The following is a 24,207-nucleotide window of genomic DNA, read 5'->3' on the forward strand; positions in this document are numbered from 1 at the left end:
AAGGTTAGAAGGGGTACCGTATCCCCGGATAACATGTATGGATAGCGTACACATTCAAAATATATGTCTATACAGCATGAGGCAGGCTCAGACGGTGTTAGGCCCAGTATGGATTGCACGTCATTGCACAAAGGTTAGAAGGGGTACCGTATCCCCGGATAACATGTATGGATAGCGTACACATTCAAAATATATGTCTATACAGCATGAGGCAGGCTCAGACGGTGTTAGGCCCAGTATGGATTGTACGTCATTGCACAAAGGTTAGAAGGGGTACCGTATCCCCGGATAACATGTATGGATAGCGTACACATTCAAAATATATGTCTATACAGCATGAGGCAGGCTCAGACGGTGTTAGGCCCAGTATGGATTGCACGTCATTGCACAAAGGTTAGAAGGGGTACGTATCCCCGGATAACATGTATGGATAGCGTACACATTCAAAATATATGTCTATACAGCATGAGGCAGGCTCAGACGGTGTTAGGCCCAGTATGGATTGCACGTCATTGCACAAAGGTTAGAAGGGGTACCGTATCCCCGGATAACATGTATGGATAGCGTACACATTCAAAATATATGTCTATACAGCATGAGGCAGGCTCAGATGGTGTTAGGCCCAGTATGGATTGCACGTCATTGCACAAAGGTTAGAAGGGGTACCGTATCCCCGGATAACATGTATGGATAGCGTACACATTCAAAATATATGTCTATACAGCATGAGGCAGGCTCAGACGGTGTTAGGCCCAGTATGGATTGCACGTCATTGCACAAAGGTTAGAAGGGGTACCGTATCCCCGGATAACATGTATGGATAGCGTACACATTCAAAATATATGTCTATACAGCATGAGGCAGGCTCAGATGGTGTTAGGCCCAGTATGGATTGCACGTCATTGCACAAAGGTTAGAAGGGGTACCGTATCCCCGGATAACATGTATGGATAGCGTACACATTCAAAATATATGTCTATACAGCATGAGGCAGGCTCAGACGGTGTTAGGCCCAGTATGGATTGCACGTCATTGCACAAAGGTTAGAAGGGGTACCGTATCCCCGGATAACATGTATGGATAGCGTACACATTCAAAATATATGTCTATACAGCATGAGGCAGGCTCAGACGGTGTTAGGCCCAGTATGGATTGCACGTCATTGCACAAAGGTTAGAAGGGGTACCGTATCCCCGGATAACATGTATGGATAGCGTACACATTCAAAATATATGTCTATACAGCATGAGGCAGGCTCAGACGGTGTTAGGCCCAGTATGGATTGCACGTCATTGCACAAAGGTTAGAAGGGGTACCGTATCCCCGGATAACATGTATGGATAGCGTACACATTCAAAATATATGTCTATACAGCATGAGGCAGGCTCAGACGGTGTTAGGCCCAGTATGGATTGCACGTCATTGCACAAAGGTTAGAAGGGGTACCGTATCCCCGGATAACATGTATGGATAGCGTACACATTCAAAATATATGTCTATACAGCATGAGGCAGGCTCAGACGGTGTTAGGCCCAGTATGGATTGCACGTCATTGCACAAAGGTTAGAAGGGGTACCGTATCCCCGGATAACATGTATGGATAGCGTACACATTCAAAATATATGTCTATACAGCATGAGGCAGGCTCAGACGGTGTTAGGCCCAGTATGGATTGCACGTCATTGCACAAAGGTTAGAAGGGGTACCGTATCCCCGGATAACATGTATGGATAGCATACACATTCAAAATATATGTCTATACAGCATGAGGCAGGCTCAGACGGTGTTAGGCCCAGTATGGATTGCACCTCATTGCACAAAGGTTAGAAGGGGTACCGTATCCCCGGATAACATGTATGGATAGCGTACACATTCAAAATATATGTCTATACAGCATGAGGCAGGCTCAGACGGTGTTAGGCCCAGTATGGATTGCACCTCATTGCACAAAGGTTAGAAGGGGTACCGTATCCCCGGATAACATGTATGGATAGCGTACACATTCAAAATATATGTCTATACAGCATGAGGCAGGCTCAGACGGTGTTAGGCCCAGTATGGATTGCACGTCATTGCACAAAGGTTAGAAGGGGTACCGTATCCCCGGATAACATGTATGGATAGCGTACACATTCAAAATATATGTCTATACAGCATGAGGCAGGCTCAGACGGTGTTAGGCCCAGTATGGATTGCACGTCATTGCACAAAGGTTAGAAGGGGTACCGTATCCCCGGATAACATGTATGGATAGCGTACACATTCAAAATATATGTCTATACAGCATGAGGCAGGCTCAGACGGTGTTAGGCCCAGTATGGATTGCACGTCATTGCACAAAGGTTAGAAAGGGTACCGTATCTCCGGATAACATGTATGGATAGCGTACACATTCTCAGGAGGCAGGCTCAGACGGTGTCAGGCACAGTATGGATTTGACGGCCCAGATTACACAGCGGAGGAGCAGGGAGAGGTAAAGATTGCAAATGCTGGGGCCCTGGCCAAGAAAGGGGGGCCCACTCGTTGGCGTCGGTACTGGCACTGGGCCCCTCATAGTACAGCGGTGTGTCTGACGGCGGGTGTGCACCACCACCGTCAGAGACACTTGATTGCACTATGAGGGACCCTGTGCCAGTGCCCGCGCCCAAGAGTCGGCCTACCCACCTGTCCAGGGCAACGGCACTTGCACGGTGTCGTGCGCTAGGTGGTGACCTCGGCCATGGGGGGGGAGGCAGCACAGTTAGGGAGTTTTTGAAAGTGGCATATGTTGATGTTGGACATTCAACTGATGCAAAAGGCGAAATAGGTGAAGTACCAGGAAGAGGTGGACCAAAGCAAGCCATTTTTCTGTCACCCTATGTGTCATCAGGGGAAGGTGGGACAAAATCCTTGGAAACCCATGCGTGGTTCATTTTAATGAAGGTTAGATCATCCACATTTTGGGTTGACAGACGGGTCCTTTTTTCTGTCAGGATTGATCCAGCTGCACTGAAGACTCTTTCCGATAGCACACTTGCAGCTGGGCAAGCGAGCTCCTGTAAGGCATATTGGGCCAATTCAGGCCAGGTGTCCAGTTTAGCGGCCCAATAGTCAAAGGGGAATGACCTGTGTGGGAGAACATCGATATGGGAGGAAAAGTAGTTTGTAACCATAGTTGACAACTGCTGTCTCCTGTCACTTTCCATCGATGCAGTATTACCAGTTGTGTGAGCGGTATTTGAAAAATCAGTCCACAACATTGTCATGAAACCCCTGTCTCCAACGCCACTTCTGCTGTGTGCACCACGAACACCTCTGCCAAGCTGCCCCCGGCCCGTACGGCTCGTGTGAGAACCATCACCGCTGCTGTGTGCTGGGAATGCCTCAAGCAACCGATTTACCAGAGTTGCTTGTTTATTAGCCAATATTAGGTCAAGGTTCTCCTGTGGCATGATGTTTTGTAATTTGCCTTTATAGCGTGGATCCAGGATGCTGGCCAACCAGTAGTCGTCATCGTTCATCATTTTGGCAATGCGGGGGTCCCTTTTTAGGATCCGCAAGGCATAATCTGACATGTGGGCCAATGTTCCCGGTGTCAATGATGCACTGCGAGTGCTGGGTGGAGGAGCACTTTCTGGCAAATCCACATCCCTCCAGTCACGCACAAACCCTGTACCAGACCTTGCCACGCCAACATTTTCACTTGCCCCACGAGATGCATCCTCCTCCCCTAAGTAATCATCCCCATCATCCTCCTCCTCCTCCTCTTCTTCCTCCACCTCGTCCAGGAGAGGTCCCTGAGCAGACAAGAAGTGGCGACTGGGTAGGTCATAGCGTGGTACTGCATAGGCCATGAGTTCGCGGAAAGCTGTGCTTTCCACCAACCGAAAGGGCATCATCTCAAACGAGATTAGTTTGGCAATGTGGGCGTTCAAACCCAGTGTACGCGGATGAGAGACTGAGTACTTTCTTGACCTACTCATAGTGTCTGGGAGGGTGAGCTGGACTTGAGAGCTGCATATGGTGGAAGTAGCGGTGGACAGGGCGGACTGAGAGAGGGTTGATGATGGTGATGGAGTTGGTGTTCTTTCTGATGGCCTAGAATTAGTCTTTCGTTGATATAACAGTGGGATTCCCTGACTGCTGTGGCCTTGCAACGACACCTCAACATTTGCTGCTGTGCTAACCGGTGGGCTTACAGTGGGGGAAACAATGTAGCGTTGCTGACTACCTTCGTTGTGATCAGTTGCACATGTGGCACTTGAGGTTTGGTGTTGTGTCCACGCTTGCAAGTGCATGCTGGTTAAATGTCTAAGCATGCAACTGGTATTCAAATTTTTCAGATTTTTCCCTCGGCTAAAGGTCTTTGCGCACTTCTTACAGATAACCTTGGCCTGATCATGAGGATTTTGTTCAAAAAAGTGCCACACTGCACTCTTCCTACTTTGACAGACATTTTGCGGCCTAGCACGCTGTGATCTTTTGACCCTCTGGACAAGCTGTCCAGCAACTCTTTTGATGTTTGGAACCTGTCTTTGGAGTGCTCCGGGCCTGCCAGATAACAGCTGTTGCGATGTCGATGTCTGCTGTGGATGCTCCTCATCTGAGCTATTGGAAGCAGCACCCTCTTCCCCCAATGGATGCCAATCTGGGTCAACAACTGGGTCATCCATCACCTCCTCTTCTATGTCATGTGCACCTTTCTCTGTGTCACCGTGTATGGTGGTATAGTGTGCGGGAAGGGGCACCTGAGTCTCATCAGGGTCAAAATCTGGCTCTGTACACTGCGAGGACAATGTAGTGCTCTGAGTGAATGTACCAGCAGAATCATCCATCAGCGGCTGTGCATCAGTGCACTCCATGTCAGATTCATCTTGGCCTGGGTAATTCACCATTTGACTTGATAATCCAGGCATGGTATGTGAAAACAGCTCCATGGAGTAATCAGTAGTATGGCCTGCGTCATCCTTCAATCTTGGTTGGGGTGAAGGACACAAGGAAAGGTGTGGTTCATGAACATGAGCCTCCAATGACGACTCAGTGCTTTTACTTTTTACAACTGAAGAAGAGGAGGCGATAGAGCTGGAGGCTGAGTCAGCAATGTAAGACAAAACTTTTTCCTGATACTCTGCCTTTAAAAGCGGTTTGCCAACTCCTAGAAAACTAAGCGTTCGAGTCCTTATGTAGCCAGACGATGACGCAGGGTCAGCACCTCCTGCATTCGGTCCTATTTTGCTCTTGCCACTACCATCAGATCCACCACCAACACCATCATTACCAGCTGCCAACCCCCGCCCAATTCCACGGCCTCTTCCACCAGCCTTCCTCATTTTTGGTAGAAATGTAGACAAAATCCAACAAACTATATAGTAATGTAAAACAAGGTACAAGGTGTCTATAGGACAGGGGAGTTTTAGAATTTCTGCACACACTTGTGGACAGTGGACACTTGTGGATTGTGTGCGGCCCACTGATATCTGAGCGCTATGTGACACGCTCGATGACACAGCTGCCTGTGACCAAAGTGACGAGAGGATAATGGAGATTTTGAATCTCTGCGTACACTTGTGGACAGTGGACACTTGTGGATTGTGTGCGGCCCACTGATATCTGAGCGCTATGTGACACGCTCGATGGCACAGCTGCCTGTGACCAAAGTGACGAGAGGATAATGGAGATTTTGAATCTCTGCGTACACTTTTGGACACTGGACACTTGTGGATTGTGTGCGGCCCACTGATATGTGAGCGCTATGTGACACGCTCGATGGCACAGCTGCCTGTGACCAAAGTGACGAGAGGATAATGGAGATTTTGAATCTCTGCGTACACTTTTGGACAGTGGACACTTGTGGATTGTGTGCGGCCCACTGATATCTGAGCGCTATGTGACACGCTCGATGGCACAGCTGCCTGTGACCAAAGTGACGAGAGGATAATGGAGATTTTGAATCTCTGCGTACACTTGTGGACAGTGGACACTTGTGGATTGTGTGCGGCCCACTGATATCTGAGCGCTATGTGACACGCTCGATGGCACAGCTGCCTGTGACCAAAGTGACGAGAGGATAATGGAGATTTTGAATCTCTGCGTACACTTGTGGACAGTGGACACTTGTGGATTGTGTGCGGCCCACTGATATCTGAGCGCTATGTGACACGCTCGATGGCACAGCTGCCTGTGACCAAAGTGACGAGAGGATAATGGAGATTTTGAATCTCTGCGTACACTTGTGGACAGTGGACACTTGTGGATTGTGTGCGGCCCACTGATATCTGAGCGCTATGTGACACGCTCGATGGCACAGCTGCCTGTGACCAAAGTGACGAGAGGATAATGGAGATTTTGAATCTCTGCGTTCACTTGTGGACAGTGGACACTTGTGGATTGTGTGCGGCCCACTGATATCTGAGCGCTATGTGACACGCTCGATGGCACAGCTGCCTGTGACCAAAGTGACGAGAGGATAATGGAGATTTTGAATCTCTGCGTTCACTTGTGGACAGTGGACACTTGTGGATTGTGTGCGGCCCACTGATATCTGAGCGCTATGTGACACGCTCGATGGCACAGCTGCCTGTGACCAAAGTGACGAGAGGATAATGGAGATTTTGAATCTCTGCGTACACTTTTGGACACTGGACACTTGTGGATTGTGTGCGGCCCACTGATATCTGAGCGCTATGTGACACGCTCGATGGCACAGCTGCCTGTGACCAAAGTGACGAGAGGATAATGGAGATTTTGAATCTCTGCGTACACTTTTGGACAGTGGACACTTGTGGATTGTGTGCGGCCCACTGATATCTGAGCGCTATGTGACACGCTCGATGGCACAGCTGCCTGTGACCAAAGTGACGAGAGGATAATGGAGATTTTGAATCTCTGCGTACACTTTTGGACAGTGGACACTTGTGGATTGTGTGCGGCCCACTGATATCTGTGCGCTATGTGACACGCTCGATGGCACAGCTGCCTGTGACCAAAGTGACGAGAGGATAATGGAGATTTTGAATCTCTGCGTATACTTGTGGACAGTGGACACTTGTGGATTGTGTGCGGCCCACTGATATCTGAGCGCTATGTGACACGCTCGATGGCACAGCTGCCTGTGACCAAAGTGACGAGAGGATAATGGAGATTTTGAATCTCTGCGTACACTTGTGGACAGTGGACACTTGTGGATTGTGTGCGGCCCACTGATATCTGAGCGCTATGTGACACGCTCGATGGCACAGCTGCCTGTGACCAAAGTGACGAGAGGATAATGGAGATTTTGAATCTCTGCGTACACTTGTGGACAGTGGACACTTGTGGATTGTGTGCGGCCCACTGATATCTGAGCGCTATGTGACACGCTCGATGGCACAGCTGCCTGTGACCAAAGTGACGAGAGGATAATGGAGATTTTGAATCTCTGCGTACACTTTTGGACAGTGGACACTTGTGGATTGTGTGCGGCCCACTGATATCTGAGTGCTATGTGACACGCTCGATGGCACAGCTGCCTGTGACCAAAGTGACGAGAGGATAATGGAGATTTTGAATCTCTGCGTACACTTGTGGACACTGGACACTTGTGGATTGTGTGCGGCCCACTGATATCTGAGCGCTATGTGACACGCTCGATGGCACAGCTGCCTGTGACCAAAGTGACGAGAGGATAATGGAGATTTTGAATCTCTGCGTACACTTTTGGACACTGGACACTTGTGGATTGTGTGCGGCCCACTGATATCTGAGCGCTATGTGACACGCTCGATGGCACAGCTGCCTGTGACCAAAGTGACGAGAGGATAATGGAGATTTTGAATCTCTGCGTACACTTGTGGACAGTGGACACTTGTGGATTGTGTGCGGCCCACTGATATCTGAGCGCTATGTGACACGCTCGATGGCACAGCTGCCTGTGACCAAAGTGACGAGAGGATAATGGAGATTTTGAATCTCTGCGTACACTTTTGGACACTGGACACTTGTGGATTGTGTGCGGCCCACTGATATCTGAGCGCTATGTGACACGCTCGATGGCACAGCTGCCTGTGACCAAAGTGACGAGAGGATAATGGAGATTTTGAATCTCTGCGTACACTTGTGGACAGTGGACACTTGTGGATTGTGTGCGGCCCACTGATATCTGAGCGCTATGTGACACGCTCGATGGCACAGCTGCCTGTGACCAAAGTGACGAGAGGATAATGGAGATTTTGAATCTCTGCGTACACTTGTGGACAGTGGACACTTGTGGTTTGTGTGCGGCCCACTGATATCTGAGCGCTATGTGACACGCTCGATGGCACAGCTGCCTGTGACCAAAGTGACGAGAGGCTAATGGAGATTTTGAATCTCTGCGTACACTTTTGGACACTGGACACTTGTGGATTGTGTGCGGCCCACTGATATCTGAGCGCTATGTGACACGCTCGATGGCACAGCTGCCTGTGACCAAAGTGACGACAGGATAATGGAGATTTTGAATCTCTGCGTACACTTGTGGACAGTGGACACTTGTGGATTGTGTGCGGCCCACTGATATCTGAGCGCTATGTGACACGCTCGATGGCACAGCTGCCTGTGACCAAAGTGACGAGAGGATAAGGGAGATTGGATTGCTTTTAAAAAAGCAGTTTGCGGAGCAGTGGGTAAACAGCAATGCCAGCGTGTCAGGAAGCCTTAAAAGGCAGCCCAACAACCAACACCACTGATACACCACAATATAGCCTCCCCTTGCACTGCACACACAGTGACTTGTGTGTTGTGCAGGCCAAATCGCTAGCAGCAGAAGCAGTTTTTTTGTCTTCTTCCCTGCCTAACGCTCTCCCTACAGAATCAGCAGCAACCTCTCCCTATACTAAGATCGGCAGAAGTAAGATGGCGGTCGGCGTGCACGCCCTTTTATACCCCCTGTGACGCCCACCAAAGCAAGCCAATCACTTGCATGCCCTTCTGAAAGATGGTGGTGACCCGTGCCTATGTCATCACGTTGCCCACAGTGTTCGTGGATCCTGATTGGCTGAAAAAGAGCCCAAAACAAACTTTTGAAACGCGACTTTGGCGCGTAAGTCGCCGACCTCGTGGCCGACCTCATCCTAGGGTCGGGTTTCGTTTCATGAAACCCGACTTTGCCAAAAGTCGGCGACTTTTGAATTTTTTCGACCCGTTTCGCTCAACTCTAATTATCATACCTTGCACATTGATGATCAGTAACTGTGCTATCACATACCAGTGGTTTCCAGAACTGCACAGTTTGTACAGCAGAGTTGTGTTTAATTTCCAAAGTCACTGGATAAGTCTCCTGTGTAGCGCAAGCTCTTTTGGTAACAATGGTCCTCTCTCACCTGTAGTGTGTAAGCTTTTATGGTCAGCGGGTCCTTTCTATTCAGTAGAATGTAAGCTCTTATGGTCAGCGGGGACCTCTCTCTCCTGTAGAGTGTAAGCTCTTATGGTCAGCTGGGTCCTCTCTGTCTCCTGTAGAGTGTAAGCTCTTATGGTCTGCGGGGTCCTCTCTCCTGTAGAGTGTAAGCTCTTTTGGTAACAATGGTCCTCTCTCTCCTGTAGAATGTAAGCTCTTATGGTCAGCGGGGTCCTCTCTTCTGTAGAGTGTAAGCTCTTATGGTCAGTGGTGTCCTCTCTCCTGTGGAGTGTAAGGTCTTATGGTCAGCAGGGTCCTCTCCTGTTGAGTGTAAGCTCTTGTGGTCAGCGGGGTTCTCTCTTCTCTAGATTATAAGCTCTAATGATCAGTGAGGTCCTCTCTCTCCTGTAAAGTGTAAGCTCTTATGGTCAGTGGGGACCTCTCTCTCTCTCCTGTAGAGTGTAAGCTCTCATGGTCAGCAGGGTCCTCTCTCTCCTGTAGAGTGTAAGCTCTTATGGTCAGTGGGAACCTCTCTCTCCTGTAGAGTGTAAGCTCTTATGGTCAGTGGGGTCCTCTCTATCCTGTAGAGTGTAAGCTCTTATGGTCAGTGGAGTCCTCTCTCTCTCCTGTAGAGTGTAAGCTCTTATAGTCAGTGGGGTCCTCTCTCTCCTGTAGAGTGTAAGCTCTTTTGGTCAGTGGAGTCCTCTCTCTCTCCTGTAGAGTGTAAGCTCTTATGGTCAGTGGAGTCCTCTCTCTCTCCTGTAAAGTGTAAGCTCTTATGGTCTGTGGGGTCCTCTCTCTCTCCTGTAGAGTGTAAGCTCTTATGGTCAGTGGAGTCCTCTCTCTCTCCTGTAGAGTGTAAGCTCTTATGGTCAGTGGGGTCCTCTTTCTTCTGTAGAGTGTAAGCTCTTATGGTCAGTGGGGACCTCTCTTTCTCTCCTGTAGAGTGTAAGCTCTTATGGTCAGTGGGGTCCTCTCTCTCCTGTAGAGTGTAAGCTCTTTTGGTCAGTGGAGTCCTCTCTCTCTCCTGTAGAGTGTAAGCTCTTATGGTCAGTGGGGACCTCTCTTTCTCTCCTGTAGAGTGTAAGCTCTTATGATCTGCTGGGTCCTCTCACTCTTGTAGAGTGTAAACCTCTTATTGTTAACTTGGTCCTATCCCTCTCTTTCCTGTACATTATATATTTGTTCAAATCTATTCATTGCAAATGAAATATTTTGGGAAATTTCAGTGAAGTTTATGTTAACCAGATTTGACCAAGTGGTGACTTACACATACTTTAACTCATAACATCATTGTTATTTTTCAGTTTTGCTAATCTAAAAAATCAACATTAGAAATAAACTATATGCTCTATTTTTCATTCTGTAAGACACATGTAAGTGAAGGTTAATGATATTGCAACAATGCAGGGGTCCGTGGTCATCTCTGTCATTACAGTGACACTTACTATAAAAACAATGCTATGGAGGATGTGTTGCAAACACTGTTGAAAAAGTTGTATCTCCTTTTCAATTGGGTAGAATTATAAAGTGTTTTAAAACTATACAATTTTTCAATTCTATAGATTACTACTTATTGCTTCAGTGACTGACCCCCTCTGCTGTCTATTAGTGCTAAGTGTGTCTCTGGGCAAGGAGCGGTGCTTTATAATAATCAACTCATCAACGCATAAAAAATTTTATTGGCTACAACAATTAGTTATAAGCACAAAAATTGTGAGATAAAACCTCTAAAAAACACTCCATTAAAACTCAAAAAAGGAAAGGCAGTGTGGTCAATGGCATATCACAACATGGCGAATAGAAAAATTAAATATTTAGATCAATAATAAATAGATAAAAAGAAGCAAGAATTTTAAAGCGTTTGCACAAAATAAGTCGTAGGTATTGTAAAAAAAAAAAAACAATTCATGCAAAGAATAGAACTCTGACTGGGCTAAGGTTATAAAAAAATAAAGCAATGTATACACAAAAGAGACCCTTAATGATAGTTTCAAAGAAAATAACAATGTGCATTAGCACAGTACCCACCGGCACTGATCATCATTAAAGGGAATCTGTCAACATGTTTTACTTGTAGAAAAAAGAAGAATCCAGCTCCAAGAAATAAGACCAATTTCTTTTTGAAGTCTAAGAACACGTGTGTATTCGAAACGCGTTGTTTCATTCAGGCACTTTTTCACCGGTACACCCGGTAATTGCATGACGCATGGCCTTTTTGTACTATTTTTTAAATTGAAACCGAATAAAAGAAATTGGTCTTATTTCTTGGAGCTGGATTCTTCTTTTTTTCTACAAGTACATTTGAAAGGCGTCTGGCAGAGACGCGAATCCGTGCTCAATGTCCACGGAACTTATGACATTTTCCACAGATAAGGTGAGCTGAATCAACTCTCTTGTGTGTCAGCATGTTTTACTTCCTAATCTGAGAGCAGCATAATGTAGGTAAAGAGGAACTAAATCTAACAAAATATCACTTGTATTACTGGGTGCATCCGTTCTCACACCATTAGAGTTTTAGATTTAGCATGAACCAGAGCTGAGAAAGCTAACCCCGCCCACACCAGGCGCTGTATATGCAAAGTTCATAGACAGTGAGCTGCCTATCACAGGAGGAGGCATGTTGGATCAAGGCTCACATGACCAACTAGTCACTAGTTTGGAAGTAACAGTCAGTCTTTTGATAACACTAAAACTGAGTCACATTTCCCTAAAGTGCAAATTAAAATAACAAAGAAGGAGCTGCCTAATTAATGATAATCATGGAAGAACTAGACTACTTTGAGTAAACATACCATCACATATAAGAAATAGTGCCACTGTGCTCCTCCGATCCTGCAGAAGCAATAATTATTCTCCTTGTAGCATGGGAGAGCACAATTTCTGGGTCAGTAGGGCAATGTTGATGATGGTCCAGGTTGTCAATCAGAGTTCCACTCCCCCACCGACAATCCTAAAGATTGAAAATTAGATAAACTCTTACGGGGGACATCTACGGCTAACATACTGAGTACATCTGTTAATGACACATGGGAATAAGGACATCTATGGCTATTTTATTTTTATTAAAGCACCTGTGGCTGACAAAATGTTAGTTGGGTATCTGAGGTTGACGCATTGTAATGTCATGGCTGATGCACTATTATTGGGGCACTTGTGGATGGTGAAGCATTATTTGGGTATCTGAGGTTGACTATTACTGGGGCACTTGTGGATGGTGTAGTATTATTTGGGTATCTGTGTTTGGTACAATATTATGTGAAGGCTGACACACTATTCGGGAAAGTCGTGGCCGATGCGCTATTATCGGATCATTTAAGGCATTTGTATGGTGGTTGATAATACCTGTAGTTTGATTGTGTTTTTATTAGCAGACATTAAAGTCTGTCTCTTAGTCTACATTCACACCCTCAGTATTTGGTCAGTATTTTACATCCGTATTTGTAAGCCAAAACCTGGCGTGGGTGAAAAATGCAGAATTGGTGACGGGTTTCTATTAGACTTTTCCTCTGATTATTTCTCTCCTGATTTTGGCTTACAAATACTGATGTGCTGACCAAATACTGAAAGTGTGAATGTGGCCTTATTCTCTAAGTAATATATTCAAAGTTCCTGATACAGCAGGGTCCTATAGATGCCTGGGCCTGACTGCAAGATGTTGTCAGAGACTAGATTTGAAAGAAGAACATTTAGGCCACGGTCAAACATTCAGTATTCGGTCGGTATTTTACATCGGTATTTGTAAGCCAAAACCAGGAGAGGAACTATCAGAGGAAAATTATAATAGGAACACATCTCCACTTCTGCATTTATTAACAGCTCCTGGTTTTGACTTACAAATAAAATACTGACCAAACACTGAAATTGTGAGCATGACCTTAAATTGGTGCTACTGGTCAGAGACCCCTCTAGTTCCCTTCTGCTTCAGGCATCACGTGATGGAAAAAGATCCTTCCTGAACCCCTTCCCGTAGGCACAAATGCAGCATGACCAATAACAGGCTGCTATGAGTGGTGGCGAGTTCTCCTTCAATGGAAGTCTTCAAACAGAATCTGGACAGACATCTGTCTGAGATGGTTTAGTGAATCCTGTATTGAGCAGGGGGTTGGACACGATGACCCTGAAGGTCCCTTCCAATGCTTCCATTCTATGATTCTATGATCACGACTTAAAATGTGGTGTACAATTATACAATACAGGAACATTTTCATAGAATCATAGAATCGTAGAGTTGGAAGGGACCTCCTGGGCCATCTGGTCCAACCCCCTGCTCAAAGCAGGATTCGCTAAATCATCCCAGTCAGATGTCTGTCCAGCCTCTGTTTGAAGACTTCCATTGAAGGAGAACTCACCACTTCTCGTGGCAGCCTGTTCCACTCATTGATCACTCTAACTGTCAAAAAGTTTTTTCTAATATCTAATCTGTGTCTCCTCCCATTCAGTTTCATCCCATTGCTTCTAGTCTTTCCTTGTGCAAATGAGAATAAAGTTGATCCTTCTACAATGTGACAGCCCTTTAGATATTTGTAGACAGCTATTAAGTCTCCTCTCAGTCTTCTCTTTTGCAAACTAAACATTCCCAAATCCTGCAACCTTTCCTCATAAGACAGGGTTTGCAGACCGGTCACCATTCTGGTCGCTCTTTTCTGAACTTGCTCCAGTTTGTTGATGTCTTTTTTAAAATGTGGTGCCCAAAACTGGACACAATATTCCAGATGAGGTCTGACCAAAGAGGAGTAGAGGGAAATAATGACTTCACGTGATCTAGACTGTATGCTTCTGTTAATACATCCTAGAATTGCATTTGCCTTTTTTGCTGCTGCATCACACTGTTGACTCATATTCAGTCTGTGATCTATTAGTATACCCAAGTCTTTTTCACATGTGCTGTCACTTAGCCCTATTCCTCCCATTCTATATATGCTTTTTCCATTTTTATTGCCCAGATGTAGTACTTTGCATTTCTCCCTGTTAAAAACCATTCTGTTAGTTGCTGCCCACTTCTCCAGTTTATTTAAATCTTTTTGAATCCTCTCTCTCTCTTCTCTAGTATTAGCTATCCCTCCTAGCTTTGTGTCATCAGCAAATTTAATCAGTTTACCCTCAATTCCTTCATCTAAATCGTTGATAAAGATGTTGAACAATACAGGGCCCAGGACAGAGCCCTGTGGAACCCCACTTGAGACATTCTTCCAACTGGATGTGCAGCCATTTACGACCACTCTTTGGGTCCGATCACTAAGCCAGTTATGAATCCACCTAACAGTTGCCTTGTCCATTCCATACTTAATCATTTTTTCAATAAGGATTGTATGAGAGACTTTGTCAAATGCTTTGCTGAAGTCAAGATATACTATATCTACAGCATTTTCTTGATCCACCCAATCAGTGATACCGTCATAGAAGGAAATTAAGTTAGTCTGACATGACTTATTAGTTACAAACCCATGCTGACTCTGTTTAATCACTTCATTCTTATCCAGGTATTGACATACATGTTGTTTAATAATTTGTTCAAAGATCTTTCCTGGTATAGAAGTCAGACTCACCGGCCTATAGTTACCTGGGTCCACCTTCTTCCCCTTTTTGAAGATAGGAACAACATTTGCTCTTCTCCAGTCTTCTGGCACTTCTCCTGTTCTCCAAGAATTTTCAAAGATTATAGAGAGGGGTTCAAAAATTTCTTCTGCTATCTCCTTCAGTAGTCTGGGGTGTAATTCATCTGGACCTGGAGACTTGAATTCATTTAGGCTAGCTAAGTGTTTCCTCACTATCTTTCTGTTTATAGATATCCTGGATTCTTCTATTCCCTTAATAGGACAGTGAATAACAGTTGATGTTACATTTCCTTTCTGAGAGAAAACAGATGCAAAATAGGAATTTAAAAGTTCAGCCTTCTCAACATCCTGTCTTACCATTTCATCATTTTCATCCTGTAAAAATCCTATAGCATCTTTGACTTTTCTTTTACTTTTGACATATCCCCAAAATCCTTTATTATTACTTTTGACATCTCTTGCAAGCCTCAATTCATTTTCAGCTTTAGCTAATCTGATTTGTGCCCTGCAGGTTCTGCAGACAGCATTATATTCTTCTTTAGATATGCCTCCCTCTTTCCATTTTATAAACATTTTTTTCTTCCTTTTTAGCATGTGCTTAAGTTCTGTGTTCATCCATCCTGGTTTCCTTAACTGCTTCCTATTCTTCCCTCTTTTCGGAATTGTTAACAACTGTGCTTTGAGAATTTCATTTTTCAAGATTTCCCATCCTTCCTGGACATTTTTGTCTTTAAGGATATCCAGCCATTGGATCCCTCCAATTCTCTTTCTGAATCCCTTAAAATCTGCCTTTCTGAAATCTAACCTTGACGTCTGAGTCTTCACAGGTCTTCCGCCTCTAGTTATCCAAAATTCTAAAATGGCATGGTCGCTACCTCCTAGGGTCCCAGCCACTTTTACCTCCTCAACCATTTCCTCCCTGTTTATAAGGATTAGATCCAAGGTAGCAGTTCCTCTTGTTTTCTCCCTTACCTTTTGGAAGATAAAGTTGTCAGCAAGAGAGGATAAGAATTTCCTTGACCTGTTAGTTTTGCCTGAGAGAGATTCCCAACAAATGTCTGGATAGTTGAAATCTCCCATGACAACTATGTCATATTTTTTGGAGAACTTGGCCATTTGATGCATAAAGAGTTCATCCATAGCTTCAGCTTGCACAGGCGGCCTGTAGTAAATGCCTACAATGGTGTCCTTTCCATTGTTCTGTCCTTGTATTCTTACCCAAACAGTTTCCACAGAACTCCCAGTCTCTGAAGCTTCAATCGCTGTGCAGATATACGCGTTTCTAACATACAATGCGACACCCCCTCCTCGTTTATCAAGTCTGTTTCTTGCAAATAAGTTGTATCCTTCTAGTCTTGTATTCCAATCATGTGTATTGTCCCACCAAGTTTCAGTGATTCCAATGACATCATATTTCTTTTCCTGTGTTAGTAGTTCCAATTCTCCTTGTTTGTTGCCCATGCTTTGTGCATTAGTATAGAAACATTTCAGTTTGTGATTGGTTTCTCTTTCTCCAATATTTTTATTAATTAGATTCTTTCGTCTTTGTTCTTCCTTTCCACTTCTAATAGCAGAGTTCTCAATAGCATTTGTCAGGTGTATGGCTTTTTCTGGTCTTTTGCTTCCCTTCCCATGTTGTTCTAGTTTAAAGCTCTCCTTACAAGTGTAGCAAGGCGACTTCCAAATACATGCTTACCAGTCTTCGTAAGATGCACCCCATCTCTAGCAAGTAGTCCATCGTATAAGTAGTTCACTCCGTGATCCAGAAATCCAAATCGTTGCTGACGGCACCATCGACGTAGCCAGTTGTTCACCTGCAGAATCTTATTCCACCTCCTTGTTCCATGGCCATCTACTGGGAGGATGGAAGAGAAGACCACCTGCGCTCCCAGTTCTTTCACTTTCTTGCCTAAGTCTTCAAAGTCTCTGCAGATGGTTTCCAGGTCGTTTCTTGCAGTGTCATTTGTCCCCACATGTAGTAGCAGGAATGGGTAGTCATCTGTAGGTCTGAAGAGTCCTGATATCCTGTCAGACACATCTTTAATTTTTGCACCTGGAAGACAACACATTTCTCTTGAAGTTATATCCGGTCTGCAGATAGCGGCCTCAGTTCCTCTCAACAGGGAATCCCCCATGACCACCACTCTCCGTTTCTTCTTCACAACATTTTTCTTTCTCCATCCAGGAGGACTCTGAAGGCGTACAAGGTTGCTGCTTGTTGGCAAAGTCTTATCCTGATGTATTTCTTCATTGTTTTCCTGCGTGAGAGCCTGGTACTGGTTTCTGAGCAGTATGGGTGCTGACTGCCTCCTGATCCTCCTGCTTCTCTGGGTCACATGTCTCCATTCCTCTGTTTCTTCAGGTGCACTTCGAATTTCTTCTCTTTCTGTAACATGAAGAGATAATTCTGCTCTGTCCAAGAACTCTTCACCTTCCTTAATGATCTTCAACGTAGCTAACCTCTCTTCGAGATTTTGCAACTTTTCCTCCAACAGGGACACAAGCTTGCATTTGTGGCATGTGAAGTTTGGCTTTTCCACTGGTAAGTCTGTGAACATGTAGCAAGAAATGCAGCTCACCAAATGGCTCCTGGCCTCTTCCATCTTGAGATTTCTTAAAAACGATGAAAGATGAGCCCAAATTCGCGCGCCGATCGGCGCGCCGTTTTTCCGATTTCCTCTTTTCAGCTGCAACGGCCAAAACCCAGTGATTGTTGAGCTCGCGGAGACTCTTCACTTATCCCAGAAGGCACTGGGAATATGCAAATGATCTCCTCAAGACTCTTCCCCTGGTTTTCCGATTTCCTCTTTTCAGCTGCAACGGCCAAAACCCAGTGATTGTTGAGCTCGCGGAGACTCTTCACTTATCCCAGAAGGCACTGGGAATATGCAAATGATCTCCTCAAGACTCTTCCCCTGGTTTTCCGATTTCCTCTTTTCAGCTGCAACGGCCAAAACCCAGTGATTGTTGAGCTCGCGGAGACTCTTCACTTATCCCAGAAGGCACTGGGAATATGCAAATGATCTCCTCAAGACTCTTCCCCTGGTTTTCCGATTTCCTCTTTTCAGCTGCAACGGCCAAAACCCAGTGATTGTTGAGCTCGCGGAGACTCTTCACTTATCCCAGAAGGCACTGGGAATATGCAAATGATCTCCTCAAGACTCTTCCCCTGGTTTTAATGATGTTCAGATCAAATTCACTTGTGTAGATCTTGCACACCTTACAGAATATGGAATTTCAGGAATTTTGGTGAGATGTTATTGAGAGGTGGGTGATATCAATTGGGGCAAACAAGTGTAACTTTAAGAACATGAGAACAACCTAGTTGGGTTTCCAGATAGAACCAAAGAAACAGATCTTTAAATAAAGAATGTCAGTCACAACAGATGAAAGCATCAAAGCAAAAAAATGTATAAAATGTTATTTCTGTCCTGTTGTGATCTCAAGCCATCAACCATCTTCTCTTCTTCCTCACAGGTAAACGAAGCTGTGCTGGGGAAACCTTGGCTAAAATGGAGCTGTTCCTGTTCTTTACAACATTATTACAAAATTTCACTTTCCAGCCCATACCTGGAGCCAAACTGGACCTCACCCCTGCACTGGGGGTTACAAACTCCCCCAAACCCTTTGAAATCTGTGCAATATCTCGCAGATAGACTACACTTTGTCATTGCTAACATGAGACATGCCGCATGTATTACACTATTGATTTTAAAGATCTCCAACAAATCTACTGCAGCTCATTTGCATATGCCATGAATATAATTAGAATTTCTAGCACTTTGTTATTTGTCTTTTTGGAGATGGACTGAATGTTGTGTTCTTCGTCTTTTATGGTCTTACAGATAGAAAAGATTTTTCGGTGCAGAGTTCCAAATCTCCTGCATAAATATGGAGCTAAATGATAAAATTCTGGCTGTCTACAACAGCCTCTAGCGGGAGCTATGGAGCTTACGGTATATAAACTGTTCCCTCTAGTGGTGGCTGCAGGTAGACATAAATTTAATGTCGTCTGAAAGACAGTAGTGAAAGATCAAAATATGTTATAAAATAAAAAATAAGCATTACTCATCTGCTAAATTCCCTGCTGTTCTAGTGATCCCTGTGGGTCATCAAGAGGTGTCATCATCTACATCATTCACATGAATACTGCTTTTTTTCTCATGTAGGATATATTTTTTTGCACTTACAATCAGGACAACCACGTGTATACTGTAGGTCCCTCATGGTTGGGTTCTTGAAATGAAGTTAAAAAGAAGTAATTGAAAGTGGAGAATCTCGCTGAATGTCAACATTCTAAATTATTTAAATTAAATGAATATTCTGAAATTTTTTTTTATAATGTTTGTAAAAAATAAAAATGCATTTCATTGGTTCTGTTCATTTTGCTACTCAAATTTTTAAGATAACAAAGGAAGAAAAAGAATTAATGTAAACACATCCATATGCTCCTAAGAACTCTACTGCTCAACTTATGTGATTACCTCCAAGAGAGCAGTCGAGTTTGTCCGACATGACAAGGTGGACAACTTAACTGTTTATTTTTTCTAGACAGCTTACCAAAACGTATGGACAATATTTTAATATATGGACGCATTAAAGAACCATAAACAATCATTATGCTTATAAGTGATACAGGTGCTTTTCGCAAAATTAGAATATCATCAAAAAGTTAATTTATTTCAGTTCTTCAATACAAAAAGTGAATCTCCTATATTCTATATAGTCATTACACACAGAGTGATCTATTTCATGTGTTTATTTCTGTTAATGTTGATGATTATGGCTTACAGCCAATGAAAACCCAAAAGTCATTATCTCAGTAAATTAGAATAACTAACAAAAAACACCTGGGAAGCTTCCTAAATGTTTTAAAAGGTCCCTCATTCTGTTTCAGTAGGTTCCACAATCATGGGGAAGACTGCTGGCTTGACAGAAGACCAGAAGATAGTCATTGACACACTCCTCAAGGAGGGTAGACCAAAAAGGTCATTGCTAAAGAAGCCGGCTGTTCACAGAGTGCTGTATCCAAGCATATTAATGGAAGGTGGAGTGGAAGGAAAAAGTGTGGTAGAAAAAGGTGCACAAGCAACCGGGATAACCGTAGCCTTGAAAGGTTGTTAAGAAATGGCCATTCAAAAATTTGGGGGAGATTCACAAGGAGTGGACTGCTGCTGGAGTCATTGTTTCAAGAGCCACCACACACAGACGTGTCCAGGACATGGGCTACAAGTGTCGCCTTCCTTTTGTCAAGCCACTCATGACCAATAGACAATGCCAGAAGCATCTTACCTGTGCCAAGGAGAAAAAGAACTGGACTGTTTCTCAGTGTTCTAAAGATGAAAATAAATTTTGCATTTCATTTGGAAATCAAAGTCCCAGAGACTGGAGGAAGAGTGGAGAGGCCACAATCCAAGCTGCTGGATGTCTAGTGTGAAGTTTCCACAATCAGTGATGGTTTGGGGAGCGATGTCATCTGCTGGTGTAGGTCCACCATGTTTTTTCAAGACCAAAGTCAGCGCAGCCATCTACCAGGAAATTTGAGAGCACGTCATGCTTCTCTCTGCTAACAAGCTTTTTGGAGATGGAAATTTCATTTTCCAGCAGGTCTTGGCACCTGTCCACACTACCAAAAGTACCAATACCTGGTGTAAAAAAAACAGTATCACTGTTCTTGATTGGCCAGCAAACTCGCCTGACCTTAACCCAATAGGGAATCTATGGGGTATTGTCAAGAGGAAGATGCGAGACACCAGACCCAACAATGCAGATGAGCTGAAGGCTGCTATCAAAGCAACTTGGGCTTCCATAACACCTCAGCAGTGCCACAGGCTGATCACCTCCATGCCACGCTGCATTGATGCAGTAATTGATGCAAAAGGGGCCCTGACCAAGTTTTGAGTGCTTTTACTGAACATTCATTTCAATAGGCCAACATTTCAGATTTTAAAATCATTTTTGAAGCTGGTGTTATAAAGTATTCTAATTTACTGAGATAATAACTTTTGGGGTTTGTAAGGCTGGTTTTACACTTGCGTTTTTTTGCGCTGTATTTTAGCGCTAAAAAATGCATGCGTTTTCCCCCCTATATTTTGCATGGGATGCGCTTATTTGCGCATACACATGCATTTGTATGCATTTTTCCGCGCATGCGTTTTTTTGTGGTGTGTGCGTGGGCGCACAAAATGCATCCTGTTGCATTTTTTGGGTGTCCGACTTGCCTCAAAAAAACGCATGCGCGCAATGCGTTTTTTTACAGCAAGACACCCATTATAAGTCTATGGGTGCGCATATGTGCGCATTGCCATGCTCATGTATGCATTTTTTTGCGCATGCGTTTTTTGTTGACCATTAGTTAGACAATGGAATTTAGGGGTTTGGGTTAGAGTTAGGGTTAGTTAAGGGGGATTAGGGTTAGGGTTTGGGTTAGGGTTAGTATGGTTTGGTTAAGGGTTAAGGTTTAGGGTTAGTTAGGGGTTAGGGTTAGGGTTTGGGTAGGATTTGGTTAAGGGTTAGGGTTAGTATGGTTTGGTTAAGGGCTAGGGTCAGGGTTAGGGTTAGGGTCAGGGTTAGGATTAGGGTTAGTAAAGTCATGGTTTGGGTTAGTGTGAGGGGCCAACTAATGTTGGAAAAAACGCAAACGCGGTATAAACGCACTAAAAACGCATTCAAACGCATAAAAATGCTGCGTTTTTTTCATGCATGCTCATAAAAATGTTTGAAAAAAACGCAGCATTTGAATGCGTTTGTATGCATTTTTTCCATGCATTTTTTTGCGGGAAAAACGCGCTGCAAAAAAAAGCAAGTGTGAAAGTAGCCTTACACCACTCCGTCATACTCAATCGGCCTCTGCTTCCACGCAGCAGCCGGCCTCTGCTCCCATGCCGCAGCTGGCCTCCGCTCCCACGCCCTAGCCTCTCTCCACCCGACGGCCACGGCGGTCACCTCTGACGGGCTCTTGGCCGGCGCCATCCCTGCATGCAATGCGCATGCGCCATAGGCCGCGGCCGCGCCTCCCTGCTGCTTCTTGTACTCCGGCTGTGCCCTGACCCGGAAGCACCTTCGGACCAATGGCAGACCTGACGGGGCTATATCAGGCCGCTTCCCCCTGAGGGAGGCGCCTGATCATTGTGTTACCTTGCACTCTGGGCCCTGCTTCCTCCTGTGCTCTCTGCAGCCTCTCGGTTCCGTCCGCGGTGTTTCCTGCAGAAGCCTCGCAGCCCTGATTCCCATGTTCCCTGGAGTATACTCCAGTCCTGCTCCAGCGTACCTGTTCCTTCCTACTCCAGTCCTGTTCCTGTGTTCCAGTTCCATCCTATTCCAGTCCTGCTCCAGCGTTCTTGTTCCTTCCTACTCCAGTCCTGTTCCTGTATTCCAGCTCCATCCTACTCCAGTCCTGCTCCAGTGTTCCGGTTCCTCCTACTCCAGTCCTGTTCTTGTGTTCCTGTTCCTGTGTCGCAGTTCCATCCTACTCCAGTCCTGCACCAGCGTTCCTTTTCCATTCTACTCCAGTCCTGCCTTCGGTGTTCCTGCTCCATCCAGCTATCCACACTCCTACAGTCCTACTCCAGTCCTGTCTCCTGTGTTCCGCTCCAGCCACCTCTCCATATTCCAGCCTTACAGTCTACGCTTCAGTCCCACACTCCTACTCCAGTCCATTCTGAGCCGCCCCTCTCGGTACCGGCTACCATGGTACTCGAACCCCTGGGCCTGCTCCTAACGGTCTCTGTATAGGGGTCGGTTCCACTTGGCAGCTCGCCCGGGGCCCCTCGGTGCCACGGTCCAGAGGGTCCATTCCTTGAGATTCCGGCTCCTGACCACCCACGCTAACAGGGTTCATTGGCTGTAAGCCATAGTCATCAACATTGACAGAAATAAACACGTGAAATAGATCACTCTGTGTGTAATGACTATAAAATATGAGTTTCAAATTTTATATTGAAGAACTGAAATAAATTAACTTTTTGATGATATTCTTATTTTGTGAGAAGCATTACATATACCGTAACTGTTCATACAGCAGCAGTAGCATAACTGGGAAGGACAGAGTTTTATCCCAGCTCTGTAATCTTTGATTAGAAGCACCTGCAGTGTTTCTCTAAGAAGCAGGGAGTAGGTTAATTGTGTATCAGACTCCTCAGGGCATTTCTGTCTCCTGGATGGATCACACAAGAATATGTTAGCTGGTGAATCAAGCACAAGCCATGTGCACCAGACTGAATGTGTCTTGGAGCTGAAGAGAGAGACAGGCCAGAATTTCTCTCTGAGAAGAGTCTTGTGCAGAGAGCCGGAAGTATCAATGATTGTTATTGACAATAGCCTTTGTGTTTGACTGAGCTGGGGCTAGCTCAACCATGTAGCCAGGGTCTATTCTGTTTAGTAAGTGCTTGGACAAGGCTAGTGATTTGTGTTTATGATTTTGTTATGGTGCTGTGCAACCTGTGGAAGGAAATTAAAAAACTGCACTTGTTTGGACCCAAACCGCATTACCTGTGTGAGCGCTACCTATGGCCTAATGCCTACCAGAGGGAGTGAATCCATTCACAGCCTATTACCAACACCTCCACTGCTATATTAGGTGGGCTGCCAATACCATATGCGCATCCACAGGACAGACATCCCACATGAACCAGCCACCACTAGAGTTGAGCGATACCAGCCGATACTTGAAAATATCGGATCGGAATGGATCGGCCGATCTTAAAAAAAAGTATCGGTATCGCCGATTCCGATACCGGGAACCAATGCAAGTCAATGGGGCCAAAATATTGGAATTAAAAAAAAACCTTTCTTTCCTTGTAGGTTAATTCTACATGAAGAAAAACAACTAAGAATAATGTAGAATGTATTGTGGGAGGTGGAGGAGACATTAAAGCCATAGAGGTTTAGCCCAATCAAATGAAATAGCAGGAATTAAACTTTTTTTTTAAAGATGTTAGGAGTTACAAAAATATTGACTATGTTAGCCTCATTTATATTTTGCCAGACATGTATGTCTTCTTCTTCTTTCTTCTTCTTTCTTATTCTTCTTCCTTTTTTTTACCTTCTTCTTCTTCTTATTCCTTTTTTTACATTCTTCTTCTTCTTCTTCCTCCTTTTTTTACATTCTTCTACTTCCTTTTTTTACATTCTTCTTCTTCCTTTTTTTACATTCTTCTTCTTATTCCTTTTTTTACATTCTTCTTCTTCCTTTTTTAAATTCTTCTACTTCCTTTTTTTACATTCTTCTTCTTCTTCCTTTTCTTACATTCTTCATATTCTTCTTATTCAACAATTATTATTCTACATATTCAACTTCTTCATCTTCTTCCTATTCTT

The 24,207-nt window shown here is 44.7% G+C and overlaps 1 protein-coding gene across 2 annotated transcripts in view; it reads left to right on the forward strand.

Annotated features, from left to right (window-relative positions):
* Positions 1-19,270, forward strand: part of LOC141098553 (cytochrome P450 2C14-like) — a 141,973-nt gene extending 122,703 nt beyond the window's left edge. For both annotated transcript variants that reach the window (XM_073586443.1, XM_073586442.1), the window contains one exon: positions 18,367-19,270. In XM_073586443.1, coding sequence (XP_073442544.1) covers positions 18,367-18,648 — 282 coding nt within the window. In that variant the 3' untranslated portion in view covers positions 18,649-19,270. The remainder of the gene's footprint in view (positions 1-18,366) is intronic.
* Positions 19,271-24,207: the final 4,937 nt, after the last annotated feature.

This window comes from Dendrobates tinctorius, unplaced genomic scaffold, assembly GCF_039654945.1.
Source record: "Dendrobates tinctorius isolate UK_male_01 unplaced genomic scaffold, ASM3965494v1 ptg000093l, whole genome shotgun sequence".
NCBI lineage: Eukaryota > Metazoa > Chordata > Amphibia > Anura > Dendrobatidae > Dendrobates > Dendrobates tinctorius.